At 35.1% G+C, this 27,660-nt stretch overlaps 2 protein-coding genes across 5 annotated transcripts in view; both read right to left on the reverse strand.

Moving 5' to 3' along the window:
• The window catches only part of LOC136025081 (facilitated trehalose transporter Tret1-2 homolog), a 36,675-nt gene extending 32,219 nt beyond the window's left edge, over positions 1 to 4,456 (reverse strand). The window contains exons 1-2 of one of the 4 annotated variants that reach the window (XM_065700796.1): positions 3,986 to 4,451; positions 647 to 806 (exon numbers count right to left, since the gene is read on the reverse strand). The gene's annotated coding sequence lies outside the window, so the exon portion shown is untranslated. Of the gene's footprint in view, positions 1 to 646; positions 814 to 3,985 lie in introns of all 4 variants that reach the window. The other 3 variants (XM_065700797.1, XM_065700798.1, XM_065700795.1) reach the window with 3 other exon arrangements.
• Positions 4,457 to 17,103: 12,647 nt separating this feature from the next.
• LOC136025509 (glutathione S-transferase C-terminal domain-containing protein homolog) overlaps positions 17,104 to 27,660 on the reverse strand; it is a 50,304-nt gene continuing 39,747 nt past the window's right edge. Inside the window, exons 5-6 of the mRNA XM_065701538.1 lie at positions 24,132 to 24,293; positions 17,104 to 19,374 (exon numbers count right to left, since the gene is read on the reverse strand). Coding sequence (XP_065557610.1) covers positions 17,601 to 19,374; positions 24,132 to 24,293 — 1,936 coding nt within the window. The 3' untranslated portion in view covers positions 17,104 to 17,600. The remainder of the gene's footprint in view (positions 19,375 to 24,131; positions 24,294 to 27,660) is intronic.

Genomic DNA, 27,660 nt, shown 5'->3' on the forward strand with positions numbered 1-27,660 from the left:
TTAACAGCTTTGGTTTGGGCAGATTGAAAACATCCCCCCTCGACAGGAACAAATGTTTGTGGATTATTTTAGGGCGAGTTAAATTTGCCCTCGAGTTTATCTGTCTGTCGCCCGGACACATACGGATACTAACTTTGAGCTGTTCGAAAGATATACTTTTCGGTCCTTTTTTTAAGGTGAGCCAACTTTTTTTCAATTTTTATTTTGTGCAGCAAGATCTCCTTGACCTAAAGACGTGCAGACATAAGTTTCAAGCTGACCAGAAAGTCTTTTTGGCCCAATTTTAGGCCCTATTTTAAGAGCTTCAATCCCTCAACCCTAAAAGTGAACTTTTTCATTATAAACGGGATGTTTAAAAATGGGGAACTTACTCCAGGTGTTACTCTAGGGGCGGTGCGGGGTCACGTCATCCCTTGAGTCACAATTTTAGAACCTTTTGAACATTTTGAACAGAATGGCTATATCAAATTTTGACTGGATGTAAGGGGTGAGTAAAGGTAGCAGATAATGGCACGAGAGGGGGTTGGGTGCTCTCCAATCATTTTTGATTTTAAAAAGGTCGCTAGAGCATTCAATTTCCAAAATATTACATCAAAAATATTACAGCATAAATGCTACAGATATTGTAAACAGAAAGTTCAATTACCTGGGCATACATAGTTTCTTATGATTTTCCTCTATCCATCAGGTCAGAGAAGAGTGAAAGAACATAGAGCCTTGTCTTCGGCGATTTCATAGAAGCCTTCGATTCAGTCAAGGTGCATTCTATCCCCTAGGTCAAAATTTGAATCACTCTGACCCTCCTCCTAAAATCTCAAACATTAAAATCCTTTTAGCTATAATCCTTTTAGCTATATTTTAGCTCTAATCCTTTTAGCTATTTCACAGATATTGTAAACCGTTTGAAAATTCAGTTGCAAATAGTCTTTTTTGTTTTATTAAGCTACGCGCATTGTTTCCAGAGTACATGCTTGGACAACTTGGCCTAATTAAGGATCCGTAAGAGTTCTTTCAAAACACAACTAATTCGGTACACAAATCTTTTTGGCAAATTTCAGGACCCCGTAACCACCCCCCTACCCCTTCCAAAAAAATGTAAGATTCTATTAACACAGAGAAGGATCTTTGGAAATTTCGAATAATAGGACATACAAGGTCAGACCACGCCTCAGTTATAAAATCTATATGTAAAAAAAATTGGACAGCTTGCCTAATTCACAGCCTTTTCCCAGGGGATGTGGGGGATCATGCCGTTTTTTGGAAGCATATTTGTTAAACCTTTCGAAGATTTTGAACAAAATGACTACTAGAAAATTTGATTAGATATATTGAGGGAGAGGTAGCAAAAAGGAGCACGATAGGAGGGGGACTGGCTGCCCTCCAGCCACTTTTGATTCTTGTAAAGGCATTAGAAATTTCAATTTCAAATTGAATGAGTGTCCACCAAAGCTCCTATGACCACTCTTTCCATGCCAAGTGGACCGGAGAAAAAAATAGATAGAAGCCACTTTGCTCTTTACTTAAGTATCTGTGATAACTGAATCCTATATTAAGAGAAAATGGGTTGTGCTGGAATATTTCAATAATTTTATGTTAAAAAAAAGCAGTGGAGTGTTTTTCAGCCAGCTGTTCACTGGTAGTTTTGACGGGATAATCCATGTCCCTAAACGAGGGCTCTTTTTTAGTGATATAATTGTTAATTTGCTACTAAGGGGACTGCCCCAAAACTCCCTTTTATCTTGTACAGTTTTCATTTACTTCCAAAGTTACCTTTGTGCAATTCAGCCGTCGCTTAAAACACAAGGCTTCCTATAAAAGTATGTATGAAAACTTTTCCCCAAGATGTAGAGGGAAAAAGACACTGTCGGTCGGAATGACAGTTTGGGTTTTGAGAGATTCGAATGTCTGAGATTTAGTATTCTCCAATAGGGAGAATTCTGTGGTTTCCAAATTGGAGATAAGGATGAGAATTTTTCCCTCGGTTCAACTTCCGCTAGGTGTAATCTACCTTTAAGGACTATGTGGGTCATAAGAAGGAACTTTTAATGAGACTTGGAAAGCTGGGTTTACTTTAGATATAGAATGATGTCGAATGGTGCAAACGCAGACTCAGTATGTGGGTCATCAAATTGGGAATGGGAGAGTAACCAAATGTAACAAAAGGATTAGCAACCCAGAGGCAGCTGTCCAAAGAACAAAATCACGATTTGATCATTGTTGGGGTTAGGAAAATATTATCAGCGGTTCATTTCCAATATTAGAACACTAGCCAAACGTCTGCTAGTTTTAACAAGCCAGGAGCCCTAAATCGGGTCGATGGAGGGGGAGAGAGAGAGAGAGAGAAAGAGAGAGAGAGAGAAAAGAGATAGAGAGAAAGGGATCAGACAGAGAGCATTCAACACATTAGAAAACACCTTCTGCTATCTAAGGCAATTGGTTACTTTGGAACTTAGATTTTCCACTATCCTTCGTGCTTCAAGCCGATAACTGAGATTACAGGGTAGGGATAGCGTTATTAAAAATTTGGAGGGTGAAAATAACTCTATTTTTATGTTTTTTCGGAAATTAATGCAGTTAAAAAAAAAACTTGAATATTATATGTACGGGCAAAAATAAAAATTCTAACCTAACATAGCGCTTTTAGTAATTGAATATTATAAAATCAGATAATCGGCAAATAGCAAAATGGGGCCATGTCTTAAGTTCCCTGTCTATAGTGGATTTAAGGAAGGAGAGCCTCAACAAAAAGGTGTAGGTGAGGTAGAGGGTACCCTACAGAGTAAGACAAAAATTTAACAACTTTAAGTCGGGCGGGCCTAGGGAAAAAAAGAGGTCTTTGCCGTCTACATTTCAAGGAGACTCAATTTGAACCCTGAAAATTTTCAGACCCCCTTTCCCTTGATTGCGATTTTTGCAGACTCCACTGATATCGACGGATAAGTCATATATGCAATCCCTATGAGCACCAATCTAGTCAAGGATTGGAAGGCCCAATTGGCTAAGCTATTTACAGGATTACTGACGAATAATTGACTGGATTGGCGCAAAGGATGTGGTAGTCTATCGTAGAACTGTCAAGAAAGACAAGCAGGTGAAACTTAATTCCCGTCACATTAGTGAAGCAAAGCGCCAGGCAATAAGGGAACAAATTGAAAGATTGCTAATCATGAATGCTATAGAGCGATTTAACACGGGATATACAGTACCGGCCGTTCTAGTTCCCAAAAACAGAGGGATACCACATACTCAGATGTGGTGAGGTACAGGAATATTTGGGCTCCTCCAAATTCATTTCGATATTTAGACAGGCAAGTATAAAGAAATGCATCCAGCTATATATATAATAAATTATATCTACTAAATACTAAATATTAAAGAAACTGGAATTGTTTTGTAAATGACCAATTCAGGCAATTATTTAAACATAGTAACATGCTAAGTTAAATATAATAATTTGAGGGAACAAATGCGGTAATATTCAAGGATGTCCACAAATTATTTACACTTTCAATCCGCATTAGTGAAGTTCTTATCCACGCTGAATTCCATAAAAATAAAGAAAGGAAATTATAAGATTCTGGTTGAATATTCGAATTTGGATCTAATATAAAAATATTGTGTTTTTTTTACAAATACCAGTTCAAGTAGGGATAAATATTTTTATTAGACAGTGAAAAACAATGCCAAAAATTTTTTCACTGTCTATATAAAACGATTTATCCCTATTTGAACTGTTGTTTGTATATCATGGAAAGGCAGTGTGGTTTTCGAAATTACCTACGTTGCATACTATTAAGATATAAAACTATTGTAAGTTCTGGAATAAAATAGCCGTGCTAAAGCAAAATTTTCTTTTAAAAATCGATTAATATGCTCCAAATCGTTTAGAGCAATATTCTTAGCAAAAATACCTTCAGAGCTAGCTACCCTGAGCAGTTTCAATGAGACATTAAATATACGAGTATATATTGCATATTTCACTTACCTGTTATCTTGAACGTTAATTAAGAAAGAATTGGCGACCATCAAAGTTTAAGACCATGCATCTACTCTGACCTGCACTTTTTTATGACTCCAAGGAAATGTATTGTTCTAAACTAATTGCACACAAAACACTTCGTTATTTAGAACTGAGATACAAAACTCAAATGAATAACATTTTTTTTTTTCATTTCATAGATGTATTTGAAACTTTCACTAATTTTGTTGCAAGCACCTTAGTGCTTCGTCTTTGTCAGGAGCAAAGATAAATTGGAAAACCCGATCCGCCTTTAATCAAGGTTTTCTTTTCTTCTTCTTACTAATAACCTTAACATCCACAAAGAATAATAACAATCCGCATGTATTATAGCAAGGCTATTCGGAAATTACAGCACTTTCAATAATTATCTCTCTCCCCGAACACCACTGGTGCTGAGATAAATGTTTTAATTGAACCAATACAGCTTCAATTTGCAGGACAACTGACATGTAAAAATAAAATAAAAAACTCGGGGAGACAAGAGATTATTATTTAAGTCCAACAAATGTTTCTGACCTCAAAACACCTTTAGTTTTTAGGTGGGTATGAAGACAGAATGAAAAAAATCTATGCAACCCTTGTTGTCGATATTGAATATTCATCAATCTATGAACATGGGGTAATTAACGAACTCGTTAACAGGTATACGACAAACTGGGCATTCACCCTAGTTTAGTAGACGAAAAAAGGTTCTTGCAGGCCTGTATGAGTCCCCTAGAAAGTTTTTTCTGAAAAATTAAGAACTACAATGGCTGTTCATAAGCAGTTGTCTTAAGAGTAATAAGAAAAATATTTTAATAGTTTATGCAAAAAAATAAATATATATATATATATATATATATATATATATATATATATATATATATATATATATATATAAATGTATATATATAAAATAAAATTATTAGAGGCATGGTTCTGTTAGTGCAGTACAGTACTGGACTTCAAATTAGAGTGTCTTGTGTTTGATTCCTGCTTGGTTATTTCTCAATCACGGTTTTGTCCCCTCTATATGATCATTTTCAGATAATTTTACTGTTTTTGTAAATATGATGCACATATTTATACATTTAATTGTGAACATCTCCCGTGTGTTCCTCGTCCAAGCCCCTTTAATAGGCTACACAATTAAGGTACAAACACACACACACACATATATATATATATATATATATATATATATATATATATATATATATATATATATATATATATATATATATATATATATATATATATATATATATATATATATATAACGAAAAGAGAAATCACCAATGCAACAGCACAAACACATTAAAAAAAAGAGACAGAAGGAGTAAAGGAAGACTGTTTTCCTAAATTAGTGATTAATATAGACCAGCACTTGAATGAGGCCTTAACCCTACTCATCCATACAATCACATAGGTCAAACAGCATAGCCATACACAATCAACCATAAAGAATAATCCATGGACGTCAATCAAGGCAGTCATGTCGTCAATAAGTATAAGTCGTCATTTACCAAACAATAAAAACAGTAAAGACAAATAATTCAGAGGCAACAACCCAACACAAGGGGTTGGGTTGAGTTCTCCCCAACCCATTCTATAGCGGGACGCCATTCGTCACCCAGACATAGTGAACCACACCCCGACACTAAATCCGAGCTCCCGTCTGCACACACGACCAGTATCTTCTAGTCCGCACCCATACACGATTATATGCATACATAATTAAATTATTAGAGGCGTGGTTCTGTTAGTATAGCGATAGACTTCAAATTAGAGTCTCTTGTGTTCGATCCCTGCTTGGTTTTTTCTCAATCACGGTATTGTCCCTTCTATACGATCATTTTCAGATAATTTTACTGTTTTTGTAAATATGATGCACACATTTTTAAAAGTATGTCCCGGGATGATATTTTGCCAAGCATTTTGATTCAAAAAGGATAACAGGCCATCCGGTTCATGGTTTGCAACAACATTCTTTGTAGATCACTAAATCCATACCAAAAAGGAATTGCGTAATTTTGTCCAAATCCAGTGGAGGGCCGGAGAGGGTCAGAGTTTTAGCAAATTTTCTCAAATCAACTGAAAAGACAGAGAAAACTGACCTTGTTTCAGTGAACGCTGCTTGAATTATGAAGGCTTATCTTACTTTTGCCAAAATTTTTGGAGAAATTAGATTTCAGCAGGGGGGGGGGCAAACTGGCTCCTGGGAGAAAACTCTAGGAGGGGCAGTTGTCCCCTCTGGCCCATAGGAAATTACACCCCTGGTCCCAATCCCTTGCCACTTAGTGGTTGGAGAAGTGTAGGCATGTGATTCTGGAAGTACTCAGTGTTGTATATTAAAAGAAGGATTACTTATTATTATACTTACTTATTCAAACTATTTACTTGACAATTCTACCGAAATATTCTCTCCATACGCAAGATTGTGCATCCAAAGAGGGAGAAAGACAAATGAAAACTAGTAACTCGCTTTAGAATTCGTTTCATAATTTGAAATTCCCGGTTTTTAGAGAGAAATAACTGGATTTCTAGAGTTCATATTGCGGTTAATATGTTTTCATTTTGAGGAATACTAGGTGAAACCAATATGATACCTGATAAATCAATCCATTATTTTATATGCTGTCTAAAGAATTTAAACATAATATTTTTATGCCTAGGTTTTTAAGATAATTCTAATTGTATACTGAAAGTTACTGATGTCACAGCTCCTGCAAGGCTATGAAAAGCGTTACAACTTTCAACTTCAACTTTTTCTTTATTCAGCTTAAAAAATGCAAAAACAAAATTATGTACCAACAGAGAGCAGAGCTCGTGAGGCTGGAACAGTACGAAAACATAGAAAAAACATCAGCATCTCATCATAATAATAATTCCAAAATTTAACACGGCAAAAAACAAACAAAATAGAAGAAAACAGACAAAAGGGAATTACAGATTAGTTTGCTACTGTGAGGCTACATATTTACTTTTGACACCTAAATCAATATTTTTGTTTTTTATACTTTGCTTTTGTGTTTTCAGTAAAGCGCTAGTTATCTGTAATCCTACAAACATAGGGAAATATCACCAGTTGACTAATTGGCACTAGTTTTATTGACATATGTTATATAGGCTGGGAAGTAATAACTTTTGTTCCTTTTAAATTTCCACTTCGCTCTTTACTTCCCTTGGAAGTAAACTTTACTGTTTAAAAAAAAATCAATATTAAATACCTAACTAACTTTATACATTAAATATTTAATCAAAATATACCTGCATAGTAGTTTATCTCACTCAGGCTAAGCTGAATATCTCTGAGTGCAAACAGAGAAACCGGTTTTATGGTTTCTCAGATCAGAAACCGGTTCTAACAGATCAAGAAAAGCACTGTGCTTTAAAAATATATTTTGACTCCCCCCCCCTTGTATTTTCGTGAATATGCTTTTTGGCTGGAATGCCCGGATGACTTTATTAGAAGAGTGGGGTTATTACTGAAAATGAAAAGAATAAAAAAAACGCAAACATAACATGGACCCAAATCTCGATCTTGCGCAATCCAATCCATTAGTTTTAAAAGTTAGAAACAACAGGTTTATCCCTTCACTGAAGTCTGTATATAGTCGTTGTCACCCAGAAGTTTGCTGATTTTGTATGGTTTGCATTCATTTTTGTCCTCATCTCTCGTCAACAATTGGAACAAAATACAAATTAAGAGTTTTTAGGGTAAAATTCTAGTTAATTGACTTCTTGCCATCTCAGAAAGGGTTTAGGTTAGGAAAATGAAACTTTCAGGGATGGGTCTACAGGCTAAAGTATGTCCCGGGAAGGTATTTTAAAGTACCCACCTCCCCTTCTTCTCCCTCTAGAGGGCCCTGAAATTTGCCTACATGACAGGTCTATACCTATTGAAATTTTGACAAAACAATATTTTACCTTAATTTTGAGTTACTAGTTGCCTTTTCTCTGCCTTTAGTTCTGAAAATGCAATTCCTGTTATTTGAGTTGAATTTTGAGCCATATCAATGTTTTTTTTTCAGAATTTAGGAAATGTATTTGCATATCTTTAAAACCTTATAAAATGGAATTGAGCAAAGTTATGAAGCTGAAAACAATTTTGTTGTACTTCAATTAAGCAGGAGATCTATTTTGCAAGGTTTCACTTTTATAACACACATATTTTTAAAGGTCATCAAAAGTCAGGACCCTCTAGAGGGAGAAGGAGTGGAGGTAGTTGCTTCAAAATACCTCCCCGGGATATACTTTAGTCTGTAGATTCATCCCTGAAAGTTTCATTTTCCTAACATAAACCCTTTCTGAGATAGCAAGAAGTCAATTAACTAGAATTTTACCAGTTTTTAGTCAAAGTATCCGGGCATTAGGGGAAGGGAAGGAATTAAATTGCAAATGTTAAGGGTTAGCAATCCCTTTTTGGACTAACTTTTTTGTATACTGTAAGGAAAAAGTTGAGCCGCGTAAGCAAATCTTTATGGGATTAGATCAAGTATAAAATGCTAAAAATTTCCATCATTCTCTAACAAGTACGCACATAGGGATTAGCATTGCGGCTCCCAAAAATATATACATTTTTGGGGGGAGAGAGAAAAAAAATCGGATAACTTGATTAAGAACTCAAGAAAACTTAGGATTTCAGGAGGCCCCCAGCCCCACCAGGTGTACACCTCTTTTCGTAGCTCAACTACTTTTTTCTAATATTGCAGAAACGTTGCCTTTACCCTAAACGCCAACAAAGGGTTTTATTTTGAATAAATATTTTTCTATCCGTTTTTTCGGGGTTTTTTCTTTATCTGAGTTACATCTACATTCGTGAGGAAAACAATTGTTATATTTGTAGAGATTACCGAACGGTGAAAATACCGTTCGGTAATCTCTACAAATATAATTCTGGCGTTCACCAAGAGGCGCAAGGCAAACAGGAATCACAAAGGCGCAGATCCACATAAAGGTCGCGACAATAGCGGGCCCTCTCTTCCCTGGTAGTTCTACTACGCGGATCAAAATTTTGTTACTTTTTCACAAGTTTTTTTTTTTTTTTAAAGGCTCAAGAAAACGTTTAACAAATTAGTGACAAATCTAGATTACAAAAAAGTTAGAAAAGTGAAAAAGTGGCGCAAACGCTTAAAGTTTCAACTCTTTTAGTTTTGCTAACAATACACTTATTAAAACTAACAATAGTTTTGCTACAATACACTATGAAATATATTTATATAATATAATAGACGCCTTGTCCTCATACAGGCGAAATATCCGCTTCAGTTTAGTTCACTAGCCATAGTCCCGTTTGTTTGTTCTTCGTTGAGATTTTCCTCTTTACTGTTTTTTTGCAATGAAATACAGACGAATATTCAAACCATTAGTCCTTAATCGTTAAGAATCTTTGATAATTTCTCCATAATCATAGAGCTCTTGCGAATGCATAATCAAAATACCTACACAGTAACAAAGAGAAGGGGGAGGGTAAATGATACCTCCACCGCCTCATGTCTAAAAGACATTTTTATTATTACTCTATCTTACTCTTCCAGTGATGCAATCTGTAACTTTTGGTCGTCAAGCAAATCTCTAACGATAACTTCTCCATAACCATAGAGCTCTTCCGAATGCATAATTAAAATATGTACATAGTAACAGAGGGAAGGGGGAGGGTAAATTATACCTCCACCGCCCCATGTCCAAAAGATTTTTTTTTATTATTCTATCTTACTCTTGTAGTGATGCAATCTGTAACTTTGGGTCGTGAAGCAAATCTCTAACCATATTTTAAAGGAGTATCTCTTCTACTCAGTATCTCCTCTCTCCCCTTTAATGAGTGAGCTTTGAATATCGCTTTTCACACCTTGCAGTATTACTCGAGAGGAGAAACACTAAAAGCTTTCATGGTGACCAAGAGACACGAGACACACCAGAAGCATGAAAACAAAGATCTCTTTAAACCTTGCGAAGCCACTGAGTACCCTTCGGTACTTCTGTAAAAGAGCTGGGATTAGACGCAGTTCAACTACAAATTTTGAAAGTTTGTAAAGAAAAATATTCTGTTAAATCTGTAAAAAAAAAAAAAAAAAAATAGATGAAGAGTGAAAAAAATGGTTCGAACAGTAAATGTCTAATTTGGCTAATTTCTTCTCATTATATAATAGACTTTAACCAACATTTTGAACAAAAACACAAAAAGATTAGTTACACGTTTTATGGTATTCCCTTTATCAGAAAACAGAAGGTTTGTTCAACAGATTTCACAATGATTAATCAGAGATCTTTTTCTTTCCGAAAACATCTAGATGCTCACATTGTTTCTCCATTTTCCTTATAAATTAATCAAGAATATCTAATATTTTCAATAATATTAAGCCGCATAGAAGGGAGATATAAATTATTTTCCGGGGAGGCCTGTGGAATATCTTGTTGTGGCCAAAATTGGCACAGGATTGTGCATAGCCTTCCTTCAACTGTAGGTCCCAGAGACCCCTTGCTGTTTAGTTCTAAGCCAGTTTAAGCTATTTGTTTATGCTTAAGAAGGTGACTTAATCCCCGTCCTGCAGTGGTTCTTAACAATTGCTCTTCCTGAGGCCATAACAATTTCAGTGATCTAAAGAATATTAGAATTGCAACTTCGAATGTTACGACGATAAGAAGCAACTATCGTATCGACATCTTGACTGACAAATTCAGACGCTTCAATCTAGAATTACTGAGAGTTTTTAGAAACTTATATCTCAGGAGGAAGAAACATGAAGTTAGGTGATGTAAAATTTATTTACTCGGAAAGGAAGAATGGGGGCAGAGGCAGGAGTCCCAGAAAGAATTATAGCATTTTATTAGGAGATTTTAATGCCCTTATTGGTGGAAACAGGGATAGATGTTACCCTAGCCTAGGTAAATTTGGTCCAGGAAAAGAAAAAAAATACTGTTATACACTGCTGCAATTTTGTAGGCAAACCAATCTAATTATAACCAATACAGTACTTGGTCATAAAATAGTCCATAAGTTAACATAGTAATCACATGATGGCAAGACACCTCACTTTATGGATTATGCTATTGTAAACCGAAGACTGGCAGCATCCTCCACGATATTAGGATATATAATTGTGCTGTTATTGATGTTAAAAGTAAAGACCAACATCTAGTAACGTCTAGGGTTAATCTAAAGCTGAAATTTAGGAAGGATAACTAACATCCGGGAAGCTAAGACATCGGTTGACTCAAGGGTGAGAATCTAAGAGAAACTTTCCAGGAATAGTTGAATATTAAACTGGAGAGTTAAATATTTGACAATGTAGAAGATGGATGGAATAATTTTTGGAAAGTAGTTTGTGAAGTCACTGATGATGAGTTTGCCCACGGAAGAAAGGCAGAAACGCAGCCGGGAATATTACTCAATATGCTCTATGCGTAATGGAGAGGAGAATGAGCCTGAACACGGATTATTTGAGGAACTGATCCTGTGAAAATAAGAGGAAAGTAAAGAAGACATTAAAATATGAATTAAGGAGGTGTGGAGTGGAGGCCATGGATAAAATTGCTGAAGATGCAACCAGACGGCATAATAGTAAAATGTTGTATTGATATATAAATAAATTGAGAAGGAATAGTCAATCTGGACTTATCCCAGCTAAATATAAGAACGAGGCCACAGTTAGTGACGAGGAGAGAGTTAAAAAGAGAGGGGCAGAAAATTTTGAAAATGTGCTAAATCGTGATAGAGTTATAGAAGAAGACGAGGAAAACAATGAAGAAGTTTGTGACACTTTAGATGTGAAAGAAGATTTATTTTGTGAAGAAGAATTAGTGACAGTACTAAAAGGATTAAAAAATAATAAGGACTCGGGTGCTAATAGTGTGGTAAATTGCTTTTTTAAATTTGGTGGTTATGAAGCTAGAGATAGTTACTGAAGATTATGAATATGGTTTTTGAAAAAGGACAACCTAGAGATTTTAAGAAAACCGTGATTGAACCTCTCTATAAGAAAGGTAATAAATATGAATGTAGTAATTATAAACGCATTAGCTTGGTTTCAATAGGAAGCAAATTATACTTTCTATACCAAATTATAGTGGTGTAATTATACTTTTTAGACTTACAGATAAAGTATATCATGTTTTAAGAGAAAAACAGTATGGTTCAAGGAAGGGGAGAGGATGCGTCCACCAAATTTTAACTCTTAGATTAATAATTGAAAAGGGTGTGAGTCATTAAAACCCTTTAGTCTTCAGTTTTATTATGCTGATGATTAAGTATACTAGATGAAATTGGTAGATAAAGGAACTAACCTTTATAAGTTTTGCGAGTTCAGGATACAAGAATAGGTTTGAAAATGAATATTAAGAGGACTAAGTCACTAAGACAGGAATAAGTGAAGGTGAAGAGGTGATGTTTGGTAAGGAGAAGATCGATCAAGTTGACAGCTTCAGATGCTTAGGTAGTATACTATTAGTAAAGATGGTGGATGCAGTGAAGATGTAAAAAGTAGAATAGCCAAGGCCCAGGGGGTTTTTCACAGTTGGAAAGGTTTGGAAGAATAGGAAGATAAGTTATTGGAAGAATAGGGAGATAAGATCAGAATATTGGAAGCTTCAGTGCTGACAGCGGTCAAGTATGGTTCTGAAGCGTTGGCGCTCCCAAAAAAAAGGAGGATTTGCTTTATGTTTCCCAGTGATCTTGCCTACGGATTGTTTCTGGTATCCGACTGACTGAACGTAACTCGAACAGTAAGTTGTACTAAAAACATGGGTAAATAGGTGACAGAAAGAAGATACCTAGATCTTTGAACATTTTGAATAGACTGTGCAGCAGTTTGAAACTGCTTTTTTGGAGCCAGTTGCCTTGGTTAAAGCAAATCTTACAATTTTCCGTTTTAACATTGCAATCTAATATACAAAGAAAATTAGTTCCGATAGAAAGCGCTGTCTTTAACTGACCAAGAGAGAAAAGAACCAAATGAAGTTCTAAATTAATAAAGGCGGATCAGAGCAATTATTTCAAAACTTTTCTTATTGCTTGCTGCCTTAAATTGCCTGCTGCATCCTGTAGAGTTCAAAATTGGAAGCTCAGTATTTTATGGCTCCTGCTTGCTTGCTGAATTTAAGTTTTGATTTATTATTGTTTTCATGTAAAAAAAAAATATAGACATATCTAGAGAAGAATCCACAAGGAAATCCAACATCCGTGCTCCAAGCTCGAGGGAGCTTCGGTTTCACTCCACAATCTAACACAGTAGTCATGAATCAACAATAGAACGTATCACAATGCTTACCTCCCATATCAATACGTTGAAAAATAAGCAAAAGCTCCTAGTTGAATCCCTGGATCAAAGCACCCTTAAAGCAACCGTGACTAAAATTATCCATGATGTCATGTCTGGAGAAGTTGAATCCATTGTTTTTTGTTCATTTGTCTAAGTCCAGCTGTAATTATCATACAACAGATTATTTTTGTGATAATGTTTTGCCTTCTTTGGTTCTAGTAGTGGTTTTAATGTATATTGCGTCAATATGATAAGTTTAATATGATCAGTATGATAAGTTTAATATGATAAGTTTATGTCTAAGTGATAAGTTTGAAGCACTGTTGTCTTTTTCTGTGTGCTAATGAATGTTGCCCATTTGATGTAATAAGACTAACTGAAACATGGCTTTCAGAAACGCCTAACCAATTTCTTAGTTTATTAAATCTATGCATAAGTTTGTCAGAAGCCCTGACCTTGAAGGTCTTTTTTCATCAGTATCTATAGTAGAATGTTTCTACTGTTCTCAGGTAGGGAATCTTCCAAAAAGATGTGTGTGTCTTCTTGGTGACTTAAACTGTAGTTTGTTAAAGATTGGAGCCGACTCAGACCATTTATTTGATATATTATCTTCATTAGAATTTCTGCCAACTATAAAGCGTTGACCCCGTTAGACATTCAGCTACCCTAATAGACAACATTTGCATTTCTTTTTCTTCTAGTTTAAAATTCACCTCTGGAATTATTTTTTTGATGTTTCTGACCATTTTCCTTTCTATACCAATATCTAATGTAAAGCGTACTGTGGATGAGCAAGGTGAGTCCCTATTTAGAACTTATAGTGATAAAAATATTTCTAAACTAATTTCGTGCCTTCAGGTGGATGATTGGTCGGAAGTACTTAGCGATAAAGATGTTAATATTGCTAGTGAAATTTTCACTAACCGTATGGAAGTGTTGGTGGACAAGAATTTCCCAGTAAAAAAAAACGACGAAAATGTCTGACCCCGAAGTGCCATGGATGACAGTAAGTCTTGTTAGGTGTACATACAAGAAAGCGTCGTTATTTAGAATTGCATGTAAAAGTAAGTGCCCTGATGATTTAGCAAAATACAAGTCTTTTAAAAATATCCTTACGTCTGTTATAAGAATTGCAAAAAACATGTATTTTGCAAATAGGATTGATGAATGCAAAGTTAACTTACGCAAGGTCTGTTCAGTCATTAACGAAGTACTTCCCCGCAGGAAGTCACAACGATCTCCATCTCAATACAAAAATGCAACGCCTAACCCATCAACAATGAATTAGCAGCGAGCAAATTCAACACCTGCTTCACTACCTCACTTTCAGTAGTCATCCCTGGTGACCAAGTCGTAAGTAACATCCCCATTGCCGGAATATATATTTTTTTATCACTCCTTGTAGTGAAATAGAAGTAAAAAATATTATTTCCCTTCTCCCTAATTCCCGTTCAGTCATTTTGGCCTAACTAATTACATTGTTAAAAAGATATCAAAGTTTATCTCTATTACACTTACACTTCTCACAAATCTGTCTTTCTCCTCCGGTGCACTTCCTGATATATTTAAAGTAGCTGAAGTTATCCCACTTCATGAGAAAGGAGATGTATCTGTCATATCTAATTGTAGGCCCATTTGAATCCTTCCTGTTTTTTCAATGATCCTGGAAAGTTATTCATAAGGGACTTTCTTTTTTCCTATTTAGCACCAACAATGCTGAAGGAAAGCCTTTAATAACTTCTCATCAGTATGGTTTCCGGCCAACCTTTTCTAATTCCCATGCACTGACTGACGCCACTGAATTTGCACTAATCTGGATAAAGGATTTGTGTACTTGACCTATTTTTAGATCTTTTAAAGGCTTTTGATATGATAGACCATTCTCTATTGGCATCTAAATTGACTCGTTTAGGATTGCATGGTGTTCCCCTTCATTGGTTCAAATCTTATCATTCAGGAAGATACCAGTATATGTCAATTAATTCTACATTTTTTCTACCTTTATCAGTTTTTAAGGGAGTTCCCCAAGGCTCGGTGTTAGGTCCCCTTTTATTTACCTTGTATTATTCGCTGATGACTGTAACTTCTTCATTGTAGACTCCGATTTCAGTTTGACAGTCCGGAAAGCTCAGAATCTTCTTGATAATGTTAAAAAAAACTGGTGCCTGTTTAACGGCATGGTGCTTAACAATAAAAAAAGAGCAGTTATGGGGTTGAAAATGCCATATCGTATGTCAGAGCCGAGTGATATGACCCTTTTGTTTTATGGTGAGGATGAAATCCCCCAGGTTACTACAGTTAAATTCCTTCGAGTGTTCATTGATTCTTTTTTGACATTTAAAACCCAAATAACACACACGTATTCAGTCACTTTAAGACAAACTTCCATGCTAAACTGTGTCACTTCAGTGTTATCGCCTGATATAACGCTTTATCTTTATTTTGCTTGTGTGTTTCCTTACCTTTCTTATTGCTGCTCTGTTGGGGAAATACCAACAAATCTACACTTCACTCTCTTCAAAGAGCCCAGAACAAAGCATAAAAGGCTGCTGTTTGCCTTCTTCGACTATACCCTTCTACCGACGTTTATACAGACACAGGTCTTGATACACTTGATACCATTATTGCCGAAAATAATCTTTGCCTAGCCTTTACAGGTTTCAATGGTCTGTTATCTTAAGTTCTCCAGCGGTACTTTCTCAGGCCGTTGTCATCAGGTAAGTAGCCTTTATCACTACATAGTTTTTCTCGAAAGTTGTCTGCTCCAAAGTGTTCATCCAACGCTGCTAAGAAATCCCCAATTTACTGTTTATTTCTTTTTGGAATTCAATGCCATCCGATACGCCTCTTTATCTTACACTGCGGTTTATTTACCAACATTTTTTCTGTTAATCTAATTTTTTTATTTTTCTTTAATTCATGGAATTAATTTAACAAATCATTCGAATTTAATTATATTATGTCCTTGTAATGTGTAGGCTACTTGGTCTTGTTATTTCTCTTATTTTTTTATCTTTATTTATATAAATTTATTTATATATTTATTTATCTTTGATATAGTGTGTCAAATGCAATGGTTAGTTTAACAAAGGAATTCAAGAAATTTTCAAAATAGATAATGATAAACCAAAAAAATCCAAAAATAAATCGGTCCTTTAGAGAACCACACAAAGCTAATTAAATTAATTTTTCTTTTTTAAAAGGAAAATTTTAGGAGTAATGTAAAGTTATGTTTCAAAATCTGAACAATTAAAAAGACTTTTAGTACTAAATTTGTCTTTTTCGCCTGCACTTTTCTGTTTTATTTTCTGACACCATATATTAAATCCTTGGAATTTTCTGTATGTTAATTAAGCTTGTAACTAGAAAACTTCTAATAGAAAATCCAAAGAGATTTTTAAAATAATTTCCAACGCAAGTATTTCGAAATTATTCTATATATATATATATATATATATATATATATATATATATATATATATATATATATATATATATATATATATATATATATATATATATATATATATATATATATATATATATATAGTCTGTTGCCGTACATACAAGTTCGATACAAATGTAAAAATTCTAAGCGAAATACTGATATATATTTTAAAGAAGATGAAAGTAAAAAAAAGGTAAAAGGAAAATACAAAAAGGAAAACTAAAACTGAGCAAAAGTAATTGCGATTTCGCAACTTTAAAGAACTTTAAGAAACTTGTTGATTTGACTAACCACGGGAGGTAACTTCCTACCCAAATCTAAAGTCTAAGAAAGTTAGAATAGTCACATCTAAGATAGCAGTAATTGATTCCTGGCATTTGAATTCCAATAGACGGTTGGCTAAAAAAGTGGTTTATTTATCTAAATAAATACAAGTTAAACAAATGCAATTTGCCATAAAGAAGAACTGAAAGGAAAATCACAGACAAAAATACAGTCAACAACAGATTTAAAGAAAAAAAATTAAAAAGATGATGGAACAACAAAAACAACTGAATTGGATACTAATTTTTTTAAGCCTGGAGAGGGAAACATTCAATTCCCATTCCTTTCGTATTTTTTCCCTGATAATACAGCCCCCCACCCCTCAAGGGCTGAATATGTAGGCAAATGTGTGTCATTTTCTGCCAATTAACTTTTACACCCAGGTAGAATAAAGAGCTCGAATTTAGCATCTTCTTAAATAAAACAAATAAACAGGTGACATGGCTAGAACGCAGTCACTGATATTGGCCTTAAACAGAAACTTGTACTATTTTTTCAACTGTATGCTTGAAATACCACACCTAATAAAAATATATATTAGAAAAGTAAAAACTTGAAACAAATAAGCTTATCTTCTTGATCCGATAATCAAATTATTCTTTGGAGAGCAGTTTTCAGGTTTAAGCTTACAGAGAGAGACCTTATATCCTTGAGATGAAGCAAAGAGTGCCCGATCTGAATCAATTAAATCCATACACTTAAATCCTTGAGGTGTTTTTTCGTTGTCTTTATCATGGGTTTGGTCAGCACTGTGAGCTAATCTGAAATATTCAGACTGTGTAAGGAGGGTGTCCTGCATCTCTTTGCTTTGTGGGTACTGAATATTTGTAGTTGGCTGAACAGCACCATAACAGCACGGACAAATAACAAAATTAGCATTTTTCACAATGCACTTATTTAAAACTCTATCAGTAGCACTACCACAAGCATGAAGCGTTACTCCTATATCAAAGTTTCCAATGAAATAATTTACATTCCCCAAAATTAAGCTGACGTTTTTTAGTTGGAGACGTTCCACTCTTCGCCGCGCTCTATCAACAGATTCACTTTTGTTGTCCACCAAAACGACAGAGCAGAGGGGTAAGATAAAAGCCAAAACAATTCCTAAATGCCCACCTCCTGAACAAAAGTCAACTAACACATCACCAGGCTTTGCTAATCTTCTGACAGCAATTATTATACTCTGTAGCTGATCGCATTTTCGATTTGCACGAGATGGTGGAAGATCTCCACCAAGAGGATGAGCATCCTTTGGCAAGACTGACCAATCAAATTCACCAGCCAACTCTTCTTTGCATTTAAATTGCAACACGTCAATTACAGACAATTTCTCAAAAATTTTATTAAGTACACTTTGACAAGTACCTAATTTGTCACTTCTTCCTGAGTCTTTAGAATATAAACTAAATTCATTTACCTTGGGAATGGATACACAGTCATTTTTTTCTGGACTGTCTTCGACAGAAACGAAAGAAATAGAGTCTCTGCATAGAGTTTCCATAAGGGAATACCAGCATTCCATAGCAGGAAAGTGCTTTTTCAATAAATCCCGCTTATAAAATTTCATCAATAAATAGAAAGTGGAAAAAAGTACGAGATCAGATATGGTTATATCCTCTCCCTCTGCAAACTTGTGATCAAGTATTGTGCCCGCCCTTCTTTGAATATCCCTAAGAGAAAGATTTTGTATATTTAAGGTGTCATCAATAATATTTTTACCGTTAACTTTCGTTTTAGACTGGAGACTAGTTTTAACATTAACTTTTTTCAATATATTATGAGTTCTTACTGGGTGCTTCAAATGATTTTCGAATTTTGGAAACGTGGCTGGAAATATACATAAGCGAAACTGTTTCAATGCATCGATGCTCTCAACTTCACAAAACCGAGTCCAAATACTCACTTCAGAGGGTGCACTTAGACAGCTGTAACGAAATCCAAGAAATTCCCTTGATATGTGATTCTTTCCTGCAGCTTTTATCAAAAAGCGAATAACTCCACATAAACCGACAATTGTCAATGTGCTATCACCACTGACTAAGGCAGGGAGTTTGACCGTTTTAATGGAATTATTCTTTTCGGCCTCAGTGATAAAACAAAATGATTGAAACTTTTCTTTTCTAAGAGGGATCCAAGTTAAACATTTAAACCCATCACTATTTTTTGTATTATCATTCTTGTGTATTTCATCTTGTTCTTCAATGGCAAACACTTCAAAATTGCTTAATCCGCAGTGATCAAGAACAAAAAGGATGATGTAACTTTCCACAGAAATACAATTTTCTTTCCAACTGACAAATAACTTGTGTCTTTGCTCCATCTCGATATCCACAGAAATATGACTTAAAAAGAAAAAAAACTGAATAAGAATAAGTGTTACAAGCAAAAATGCCAAACTTGAATTCATTTTCAAAGCATACACCACTAGAAGACACGAAAGTAAAATTAAACACAGGGATAAAATCGAAATATGTGGAATCTCGTTCAGTATATTCCTACAGTAGTTTAGAATATATAAAATAGTTCAGAGAAAATAAAAAAAAATCTATATATATATATATATATATATATATATATATATATATATATATATATATATATATATATATATATATATATATATAGTATATATATATATATATATAGTATGTATAGTATATATATATATATATATATATATATATATATATATATATATATATATATATATATATATATATATGAACAGTCACAAATGTCAATTCATAGAAAACAGGACGGAAAAAAACTGATGGAAATTAGCTTCATTACTTTTTTTAACTTTCCTAGGAGTAATTACTTCGAACTACCAACAGGAGAGAGACTCCTCTTGTGAGCAGGGTAAAATCCCAAGGTTTCTACAAGAATCTAGGACTGATGGATTTTTGTAGTATTATAATTTATTTTCAAGAAGTTTAGTTCAGCCTGAAACTGGAATTACAAAATATTTGGTTAAAATGTAGATAGTATGCAACTTTTAAAAATGGATCTACAACCATTTTGGAGCACCAGAAGTTGTGCCAAGTCCTTGCTTCTCTCTTGTTCAATAACTTTTCCCGAAATTATAAATTTTTTGTATATGGAGAATGAAACTTTCAGAAATAGATTTTGCTGCCCATGGCAAGTATTATTCAAGGTCACACCTCCGTTCCACTCCAAGTATGGCTTGAAAGATTTTATGAAAAGGATTCTAATATATAAATAGTAATAAAAAAGGATTTAGAACCGGGTTCAAATTTTAAATTCCACCTAGAAAGGCTTTAAGTCCGAGGAGTTCAGGCTCTAAGCAGAAATTGAACTTTTTTTTATTTTTGAAAGGCTAAGACAGGTTCTTCAAAGTGCACGAAAGCTATTCCTTAGCAAGAACCACATAATGATCCAACCGAATATCCACCAATATCCCTATTTTCTGCGCTTGGCACGATTTTCAAAAAGGTTCTCGTCTTATTACTTTTTTGATTCCAAATCAGTTTCAGTCCTTAATATCCGTTTCGTTTTCTTGTGAACCATTCAAACAGAGGACGATTTTCTACAGTATTTCCTACGTTGAGAGTTATTTTATTCCTGAATTTTCGTAAAGCTTTTGGTATTATAACGTGCATAATTCTTATGCTGAAGAAATTACCATTTGGCATGAGGATGAGTGAGTTCTCTTTGTTTAATTCTGGTTTGCCTAATACATTCATCTCTGTTGATCCGTCTTATATTATTATAATTATATAACAATATCATTATTATAGGCTTGGTCAGATTAAGAATGACAAAAAATAAATTACTACAAATAAGAGCAGAACTACAACGCCCTCAAACTCCATAAATGATAGAGCTTCATTTGCGCTCTTAAGGAAAGAATTTGAATTTCAAAACAGGGCATTTATAGTCTTCTGACCATTTTAAATCGACTACCGGTAACTATGTCCGAATTTTCAATTGGTAGCAAGTTGGCCTTCATTGGGCCAAAATCGTAGTTTGGTACCAAAAAATCGCAGAATACGCCACATTCCTATGGAATAGTCTTATCGGCCGCTTAAAAAGGGCACATGAACTTTAATTTCCATTGGAATCAACCCATTGTCGTTGAGGATCTCTACGAAGAAAAAACCTATGAAAATAAACAAATTGTTTTACTGATCCGTGAAGCCCAAAAATAAGCCAAAATTTGTTTGGTCACCGATTGGCTAGCAACAACGGGGCCAAATAAACCTAAGAAAAAAAAATTGAAAAAAGAGGTTTACACTGATTCGTAAAACCCAAAATCGATTTTATCGATTCTTAGCGCAAATTTGTTTTTTGTTTGTTTTTTTTTGCATTGACCTGCTTTATAATTTTAGGCCATGTAGACCTCGATTAAAATTTCAGGGCCATGCGATCTTCATTTGAGAAAACCATCTGTACAACAAAGTATAACAAAAACAATTCTATGCTTAAGATGTTGGATTGTGACATGTGTATATTAAAGGGTGTCTACAGGATCGCTTTAGCCTTATTTAAGAGCAGAAATTACACAGATTTTCAATTCATGTGAATAATCATCCCCCTCCCATACGGCCCAATATTTTTATAGCAAAACTATTATTAAACATTTATGTCACAAAACAGATGCTTGAAAATTTTGACTGAATATTCAAGTTTTGTCCAAAATTTAAACTACAATCTAACATTTTAATTCTTAATCAGAAAACTGAAAAACTTGAAAACATTCATGATATTATCCAATATTAAACTAAATCAATCAAAAACAAACGGAAGTTAATTAAAAACAAATCTACCGAAGACCATCAGAAATAAAGTCACATTACAGTTTAAACTTAAAATGAATAGAAATTACTATTAATGAGCAAAAAAACAAAAAACAAAACAAGCAAAAATTGAATGTATAATCATATACTTACAAGAATGTGTTTGAGCTACGTTAATGTACAAATAACAGTTCAATTGGGATAAATCCTTTTATAAGAGAGTGAAAACAATGACAAAATCTCAGGATATTCTGGTCACATATACAGCGACCGTTCTCAGCAGATAAACTGTATTCGTATACTTGATTGGTTACACCCATACATGTGACATAAGTATTTTCAAAGAATACACTGCTTTTCCAGACGTACACATAAGAGTTCAATAGAGATAAATCCTCCTATTAGACATTGAAAACAATGACACAGTCTCTTGATATTTCGGTCACATACACAGTGACTGTCCTCAGCAGACAAACTCGATTTATATACTTGATTGGTTACATGATCCCCATACATAAAACGTAGGTATTTTCAAAGACTACACTGCCTTTCCATGATGTGCAAATAAGAGTTCAATAGGGATAAATCCTTCTATTAGACAGTGAAAACAATGACACAATCTCTGGATATTTCGGTCACATACACAGTGACTGTCCTCAGCAGACAAACTCGATTTATATACTTGATTGGTTACATGATCCCCATACATAAAACGTAGGTATTTTCAAAGACTACACTGCTTTTCCATGACGTACAAATAAGAATTCAATAAGGATATATCCTTCTATTAGTCAGTGAAAACAATAAAACAATCTCTAGACATTCTGATCACATACACAATTATACATTGACTTTTTTCAGCAGATAAACTGGATTTATGTACTTGATTTGTCACATGATCCCCATACATACGAAGTAGGTATTTTGAAAGACTATAGTACCTTTCCAGTTCAACAGGGAAAAATTGTTTTATTAGACAGTAAAAACAATAACACAATCTCTGGATATCCCAGTCACATACAGAGTGCTTGTCCTCAGCAGATAAACTGGAATTATGTACTTGATTGGTCACATGATCCCCATACATACGACGTAGGTATTTTCAAAGACTACACTGCCTTTCCATGACGTACAAATAAGAATTCAGTAGGGAAAAATTCTTTTACTAGACAGTGGAAACAATGACACAATCTCTGGATATTCCGGTCACATATATAGTGACCGTCCTCCGCATATAAACTGTATTCATATACTTGATTGGTTACATCATCCCCATATATACGACGTGGGTATTTTCAAAGACTAAGCTGCCATTCCATGACGTAAAAATAAGAGTTCAATAGGGATAAATCCTTCTATTAGACAGTGAAAACAATGATACAATCTCTGGATATTGCTGTCACATAAACAGTGACTGTCCTCAGCAGATAAACTGGATCTATATACTTGACTGATCACATCATCCCCATACGTACGACGTTGGTATTTTCAAAGACTACACTCCCTTTCCATGACATGCAAATAAGAGGTCAATAGGGGCAAGTTCTTCTATTAGACAGTGAAAACAATGACACAATCTCTGGATATTCCGGTTACATACACAGTGACTGTCCTCAGCAGATATTTGGATTTATATACTTGATTGGTCACATCATCACCATATATGCAACATAAGCATTTTCTATTACGTACCCACAGGAGTTCAATAGGGATAAATGTCTCTATTAGACAGTAAAAAAAATGACACAATCTCTGGATATTCCAGTCATATACACAGTGACTGTCCACAGCAGATAAACTAGATTTATATACTTGACTAAGAAAAAAATTATACACATCTGTGTTAGCACGTAGTTGTGTATAACAAATATTAATTGCGTATGGCCTGGATATAGTGCAATATTCGCGGCCTAGCTAGCTAAGCAGGCTTAGCCTTCCATTTGATTTTGCGATTGACCTGCTAAGTCAATCTTCAAAAGTCGACAAAGATTGGCTGTACTTGGACAGAAAAGCCCAGTTGCTCAAAGAAATTGTTACTGGGTAGTCGATTTTAGCACCAAGTTCATCTTGTTACACTTACGACTTCAAAACAAACAACAAACTACACTGCTTTTTAAATCTATGATTTAATGACGGTTCACATAGATAAATTGATTAGAAAAATTGAAGCGAGGTCAGTTTTCAAATAGCTGGCTTTTTCACTCGACATTCGCGATACTAAATCAGCACAATTGCATAGACTGTGACACGCAAAATTAGTTTGACGCTTTTACACTGAAATAAATAAATAATTTTCTTACAATTTAAATAGCTAATTTTATGCAATAAAATAAACTTACATTTAAATAATAGAATTGATCTGACGTTGAATTCTTCTCATAGCACGTCTATTAAGGGAATTCTGACGCACAATCACAAAACTAGTTGATACCATTGAGCCCAATGCCATTACCGCTTCGAATAGCCAAAATTTTCGTTCGTCTAGCCACAGAACACGTTCGCAACTAAAAGAAAATAAATAAATAAAATTGCGATAACTGTCTCTCTAAAGGACAGAATGATTCAAGAAATAAAAAAAACACATATGTCTACTTCCGGCAAGAGCAAAAGAATATATTCCAGGATGGGGAGGGGGCAAATTTGCAAAAACATCAAAGAAAAGGGAACTTCAATGAAAACTAGATTCACACGACAAGGGTAACGTGAGGGGTTGCAGCGACCGCTGGTTGGCTTTGCTGACAAAAGTGTTGCGCGAGCAAACTTTGATCTGATTTTTCGCTATCGATTAAATGTCGTAGTAGTAAGCCCCTCGACAATCCAAAGATGGTATATGTCGAGAAGAATTTCTCACCATATAATGCACCATGTATTGAAACTAATGCCTTATTATTTTACCTTAGAACAAATAGCACAAGCCTGTAACCCCACGACGATGAATAAGCTGTGCGATTCTTGGTTACGAATCACTCTTTAAGATAGAGGGGATACCCCAAACAATGACACTCTGGAGCCTGCTCACGTATTTTTTTAATCAGAACACCTTTTAGTATCCTTAAGCTGATTCCGGTTCAAATAAGGAGCAGCATGTTTACCTTTTTTCCGGTTTGGACAAGATGCTACATGCCTATCCTCTAGCGAGAAATCAGTCTTCATCCAGCATCCAACCTGTGAGGACCTAGTGTTGTTAACTGTCGAGCCAAGTTTTTCTTCCGGGCCATTAACCTCTTAAAAAACAATGGTTAGACAAAGACTAGTTTGTCCTGAATGTAGGCTGAGAGTCTTTTCAAACTCGCTCTCCAAATTCAAGAGCTAGGATGCTTAATATCTTAAAAGAGCTGAAATCACAGGTGCTCCCCTCTTCGCCGAAGTTGACTCCAGCCTCTCCCTATTTACAACATGAAGTGACGTCCACCCCCTTGAAGTTTCTTGTCGGTTTTTCCGTCGACCCATCCTATACTCATAACACCACCATTGGAATATTACGCACCTGCTCACGTGAGACATCAGTTCAGACCGAACCTTACTCATATGTCGCCAGTGAAAATTTAACATATTCAAATCCCTCTGTTAAAGATTTTGCTTGCCAGACAAATATTGATATTCTTAAACCGGCATTGTGGCTTTTAAAATTAAACAACAAACTAGAAGAGTTATTAAGCTACATTTGGACCGTTGTTTCTGAACCCCTATCTGCAATTCAAAACAATGATATAACAAAGAATAATGAAGTCAATCAAGTGAAAATGAAAAATTCTGAAAATGCTATATTGCCCTTTGTAAATTCATTTGAGAGGTCAAGGGCGTTCGAACGAGTGACAAACCAGGTTGACATTGATCGGAACGATCAAGTTAATAATGTTAGAATGAAATCAACTATTAATGAACGTAAAAATCACACTCACAAATCTTCTATTACTATGGTAGAGGATCAAGCTCCCGAATACAGGAATAACTTAACGGCTTCCGGTTGTATGCTGAATTTGAAAGAGGATAATGACACTTTTGTTTAACAGACTAATAAAGTTACTACGAAATCCAATGCAGATATAGAAACTTGTGGCAAATCAAAGTGAAGCAAACGGAATTAGCTGGAAAAAATGGTGATCAGCATGTAATTGAAGATAAAAAACGAAATCAGTTTGCAAGGATTTTTTGCGTGCAAAATATAACCACGGAAGAAGATGTAATCGGCTCCATATTCGTAAATATTTTCTGGCAGGTTCTTGCAACAAGATTTCGTGCTCGTTTGACCATGTTTCAATTCGTTGTGTTTTTATGTCGGGTCCTTGTCGGTTGTGATAAGTATCATGTTTTTATACCAAAGTCGTTTAGTAGGTTATTCTCTAAGCCACAAGCTAAATCTCCGCATGGATACGATGGTAGTACTAAGAATTTGACAAAAAACGGAGATGGATTTCCCCGCCCATCCCGAGCATGTTTTCAGTTCGCAGCCCCTTGTACCAAGATCATTACAACTCAGTTCCTCTGAAGCTCTCTCGGACGCGTCCGGCTTCTCCCGCGTGCCAAAGGCCGGAGTTTTACACCCTCTCCCAAATTCCCTCGCACAGGTTTTCGTTCTCCCCTCCGTGTCTACCCAACCCACTTCTCCCGCCTCGGTCTCGTTTACAGCAACAGACAGCACTCCCACTGAACAACAGCAACTCACAGCAGCTTTCTCAGTCACGTGCCCCGTTCAGAACCACTTCGCTACATTTACCCTGAATGAATACTTGGATAGGAGCCTGGAGTCAGTTTCGAAAACAGAACCTCTAACTGCTATTGTTAAGGTAAACTGTAGGACAAAGCTGAAAGAGTATTGTTCAGATGTTTTGATTTCCCAACTTTTCTTTACAGCAGCGCAGAAAGTTTGAGTATGGATAAAGTGTGTGAGTTAGAGAGTTTGATTAATATAGTTAAAGCTCAGTCGTAGTTGTTACTGAAGTGCACCGATAGAATCCTGAATTACTAGAAATTATAGATTATAATATTTTTGTTAGCCTCGCCCAGATGACCATCCTCTGGGGAAAAGCAGTGTACTTTAAGTTTAGTTATTTCCTTTTTTAATTACACCCGATTGAACCCGTGTTTAAACAAGTAAGATGAGATAATTTGGGTTTTTCTGCAGCCTAAACGACTTCCGCGCAAATTCACTGGAATTAGATGAAAAAGAATCTGAAACCGCAAATAAGCTAAATGCCCACCTGGTTCATATTGTCCAGTCAATCCCTCCTCTACCAATTGATGAAATACCGAGGCCTCCACTTGATTTTTGTGATTTCCCTATTATATCGCCAAATGAAGTAAAACAAAAATAGTATTTTGAAAAGAAATAGTGTAACACTGGTTGATATCCCTGTTGATTCAATTAAAACGTTCCCTGACAGATTATGTTTCCTTTTGGCCCATATTTTTAATCTAATAACAAAATCTGGAGATTACCCATCCATTTGGAAAAATGGATATACACCAATCACAGCAAGAGATGTACCAAATGATTTTTCTGGAATTAGACCAATTACAATGACCCTTGTCCTTAGCGAAGCATAGGAGTTTTTTGGCTGCTTGGTTAAAGAAGCAGGTAATTGAGCTTATTGATCCTACATAGTTTGGAAACATGCCCAAAACGTCCACTGCCCATTATCTGGTAAGTATGCTGGATACAATTCTCAAACGTCTGGATGAGCCTGAACGCTCGATTAATCTGATAGCAGTTGACCTAAACAAAGCTTTTGACCTGATTTGTCATAGTACACTGATACAGAAGCTTTTTCTGATGAAATGCCAACATTTTGTGGAGTGCCTCAGGGCATACTACCGGGTCCACTTCTTTTTTCTAATCATGATAAACGAGCTGGCAATAAGCATGCCAGA

Source organism: Artemia franciscana, chromosome 3 (assembly GCF_032884065.1).
Source record: "Artemia franciscana chromosome 3, ASM3288406v1, whole genome shotgun sequence".
NCBI lineage: Eukaryota > Metazoa > Arthropoda > Branchiopoda > Anostraca > Artemiidae > Artemia > Artemia franciscana.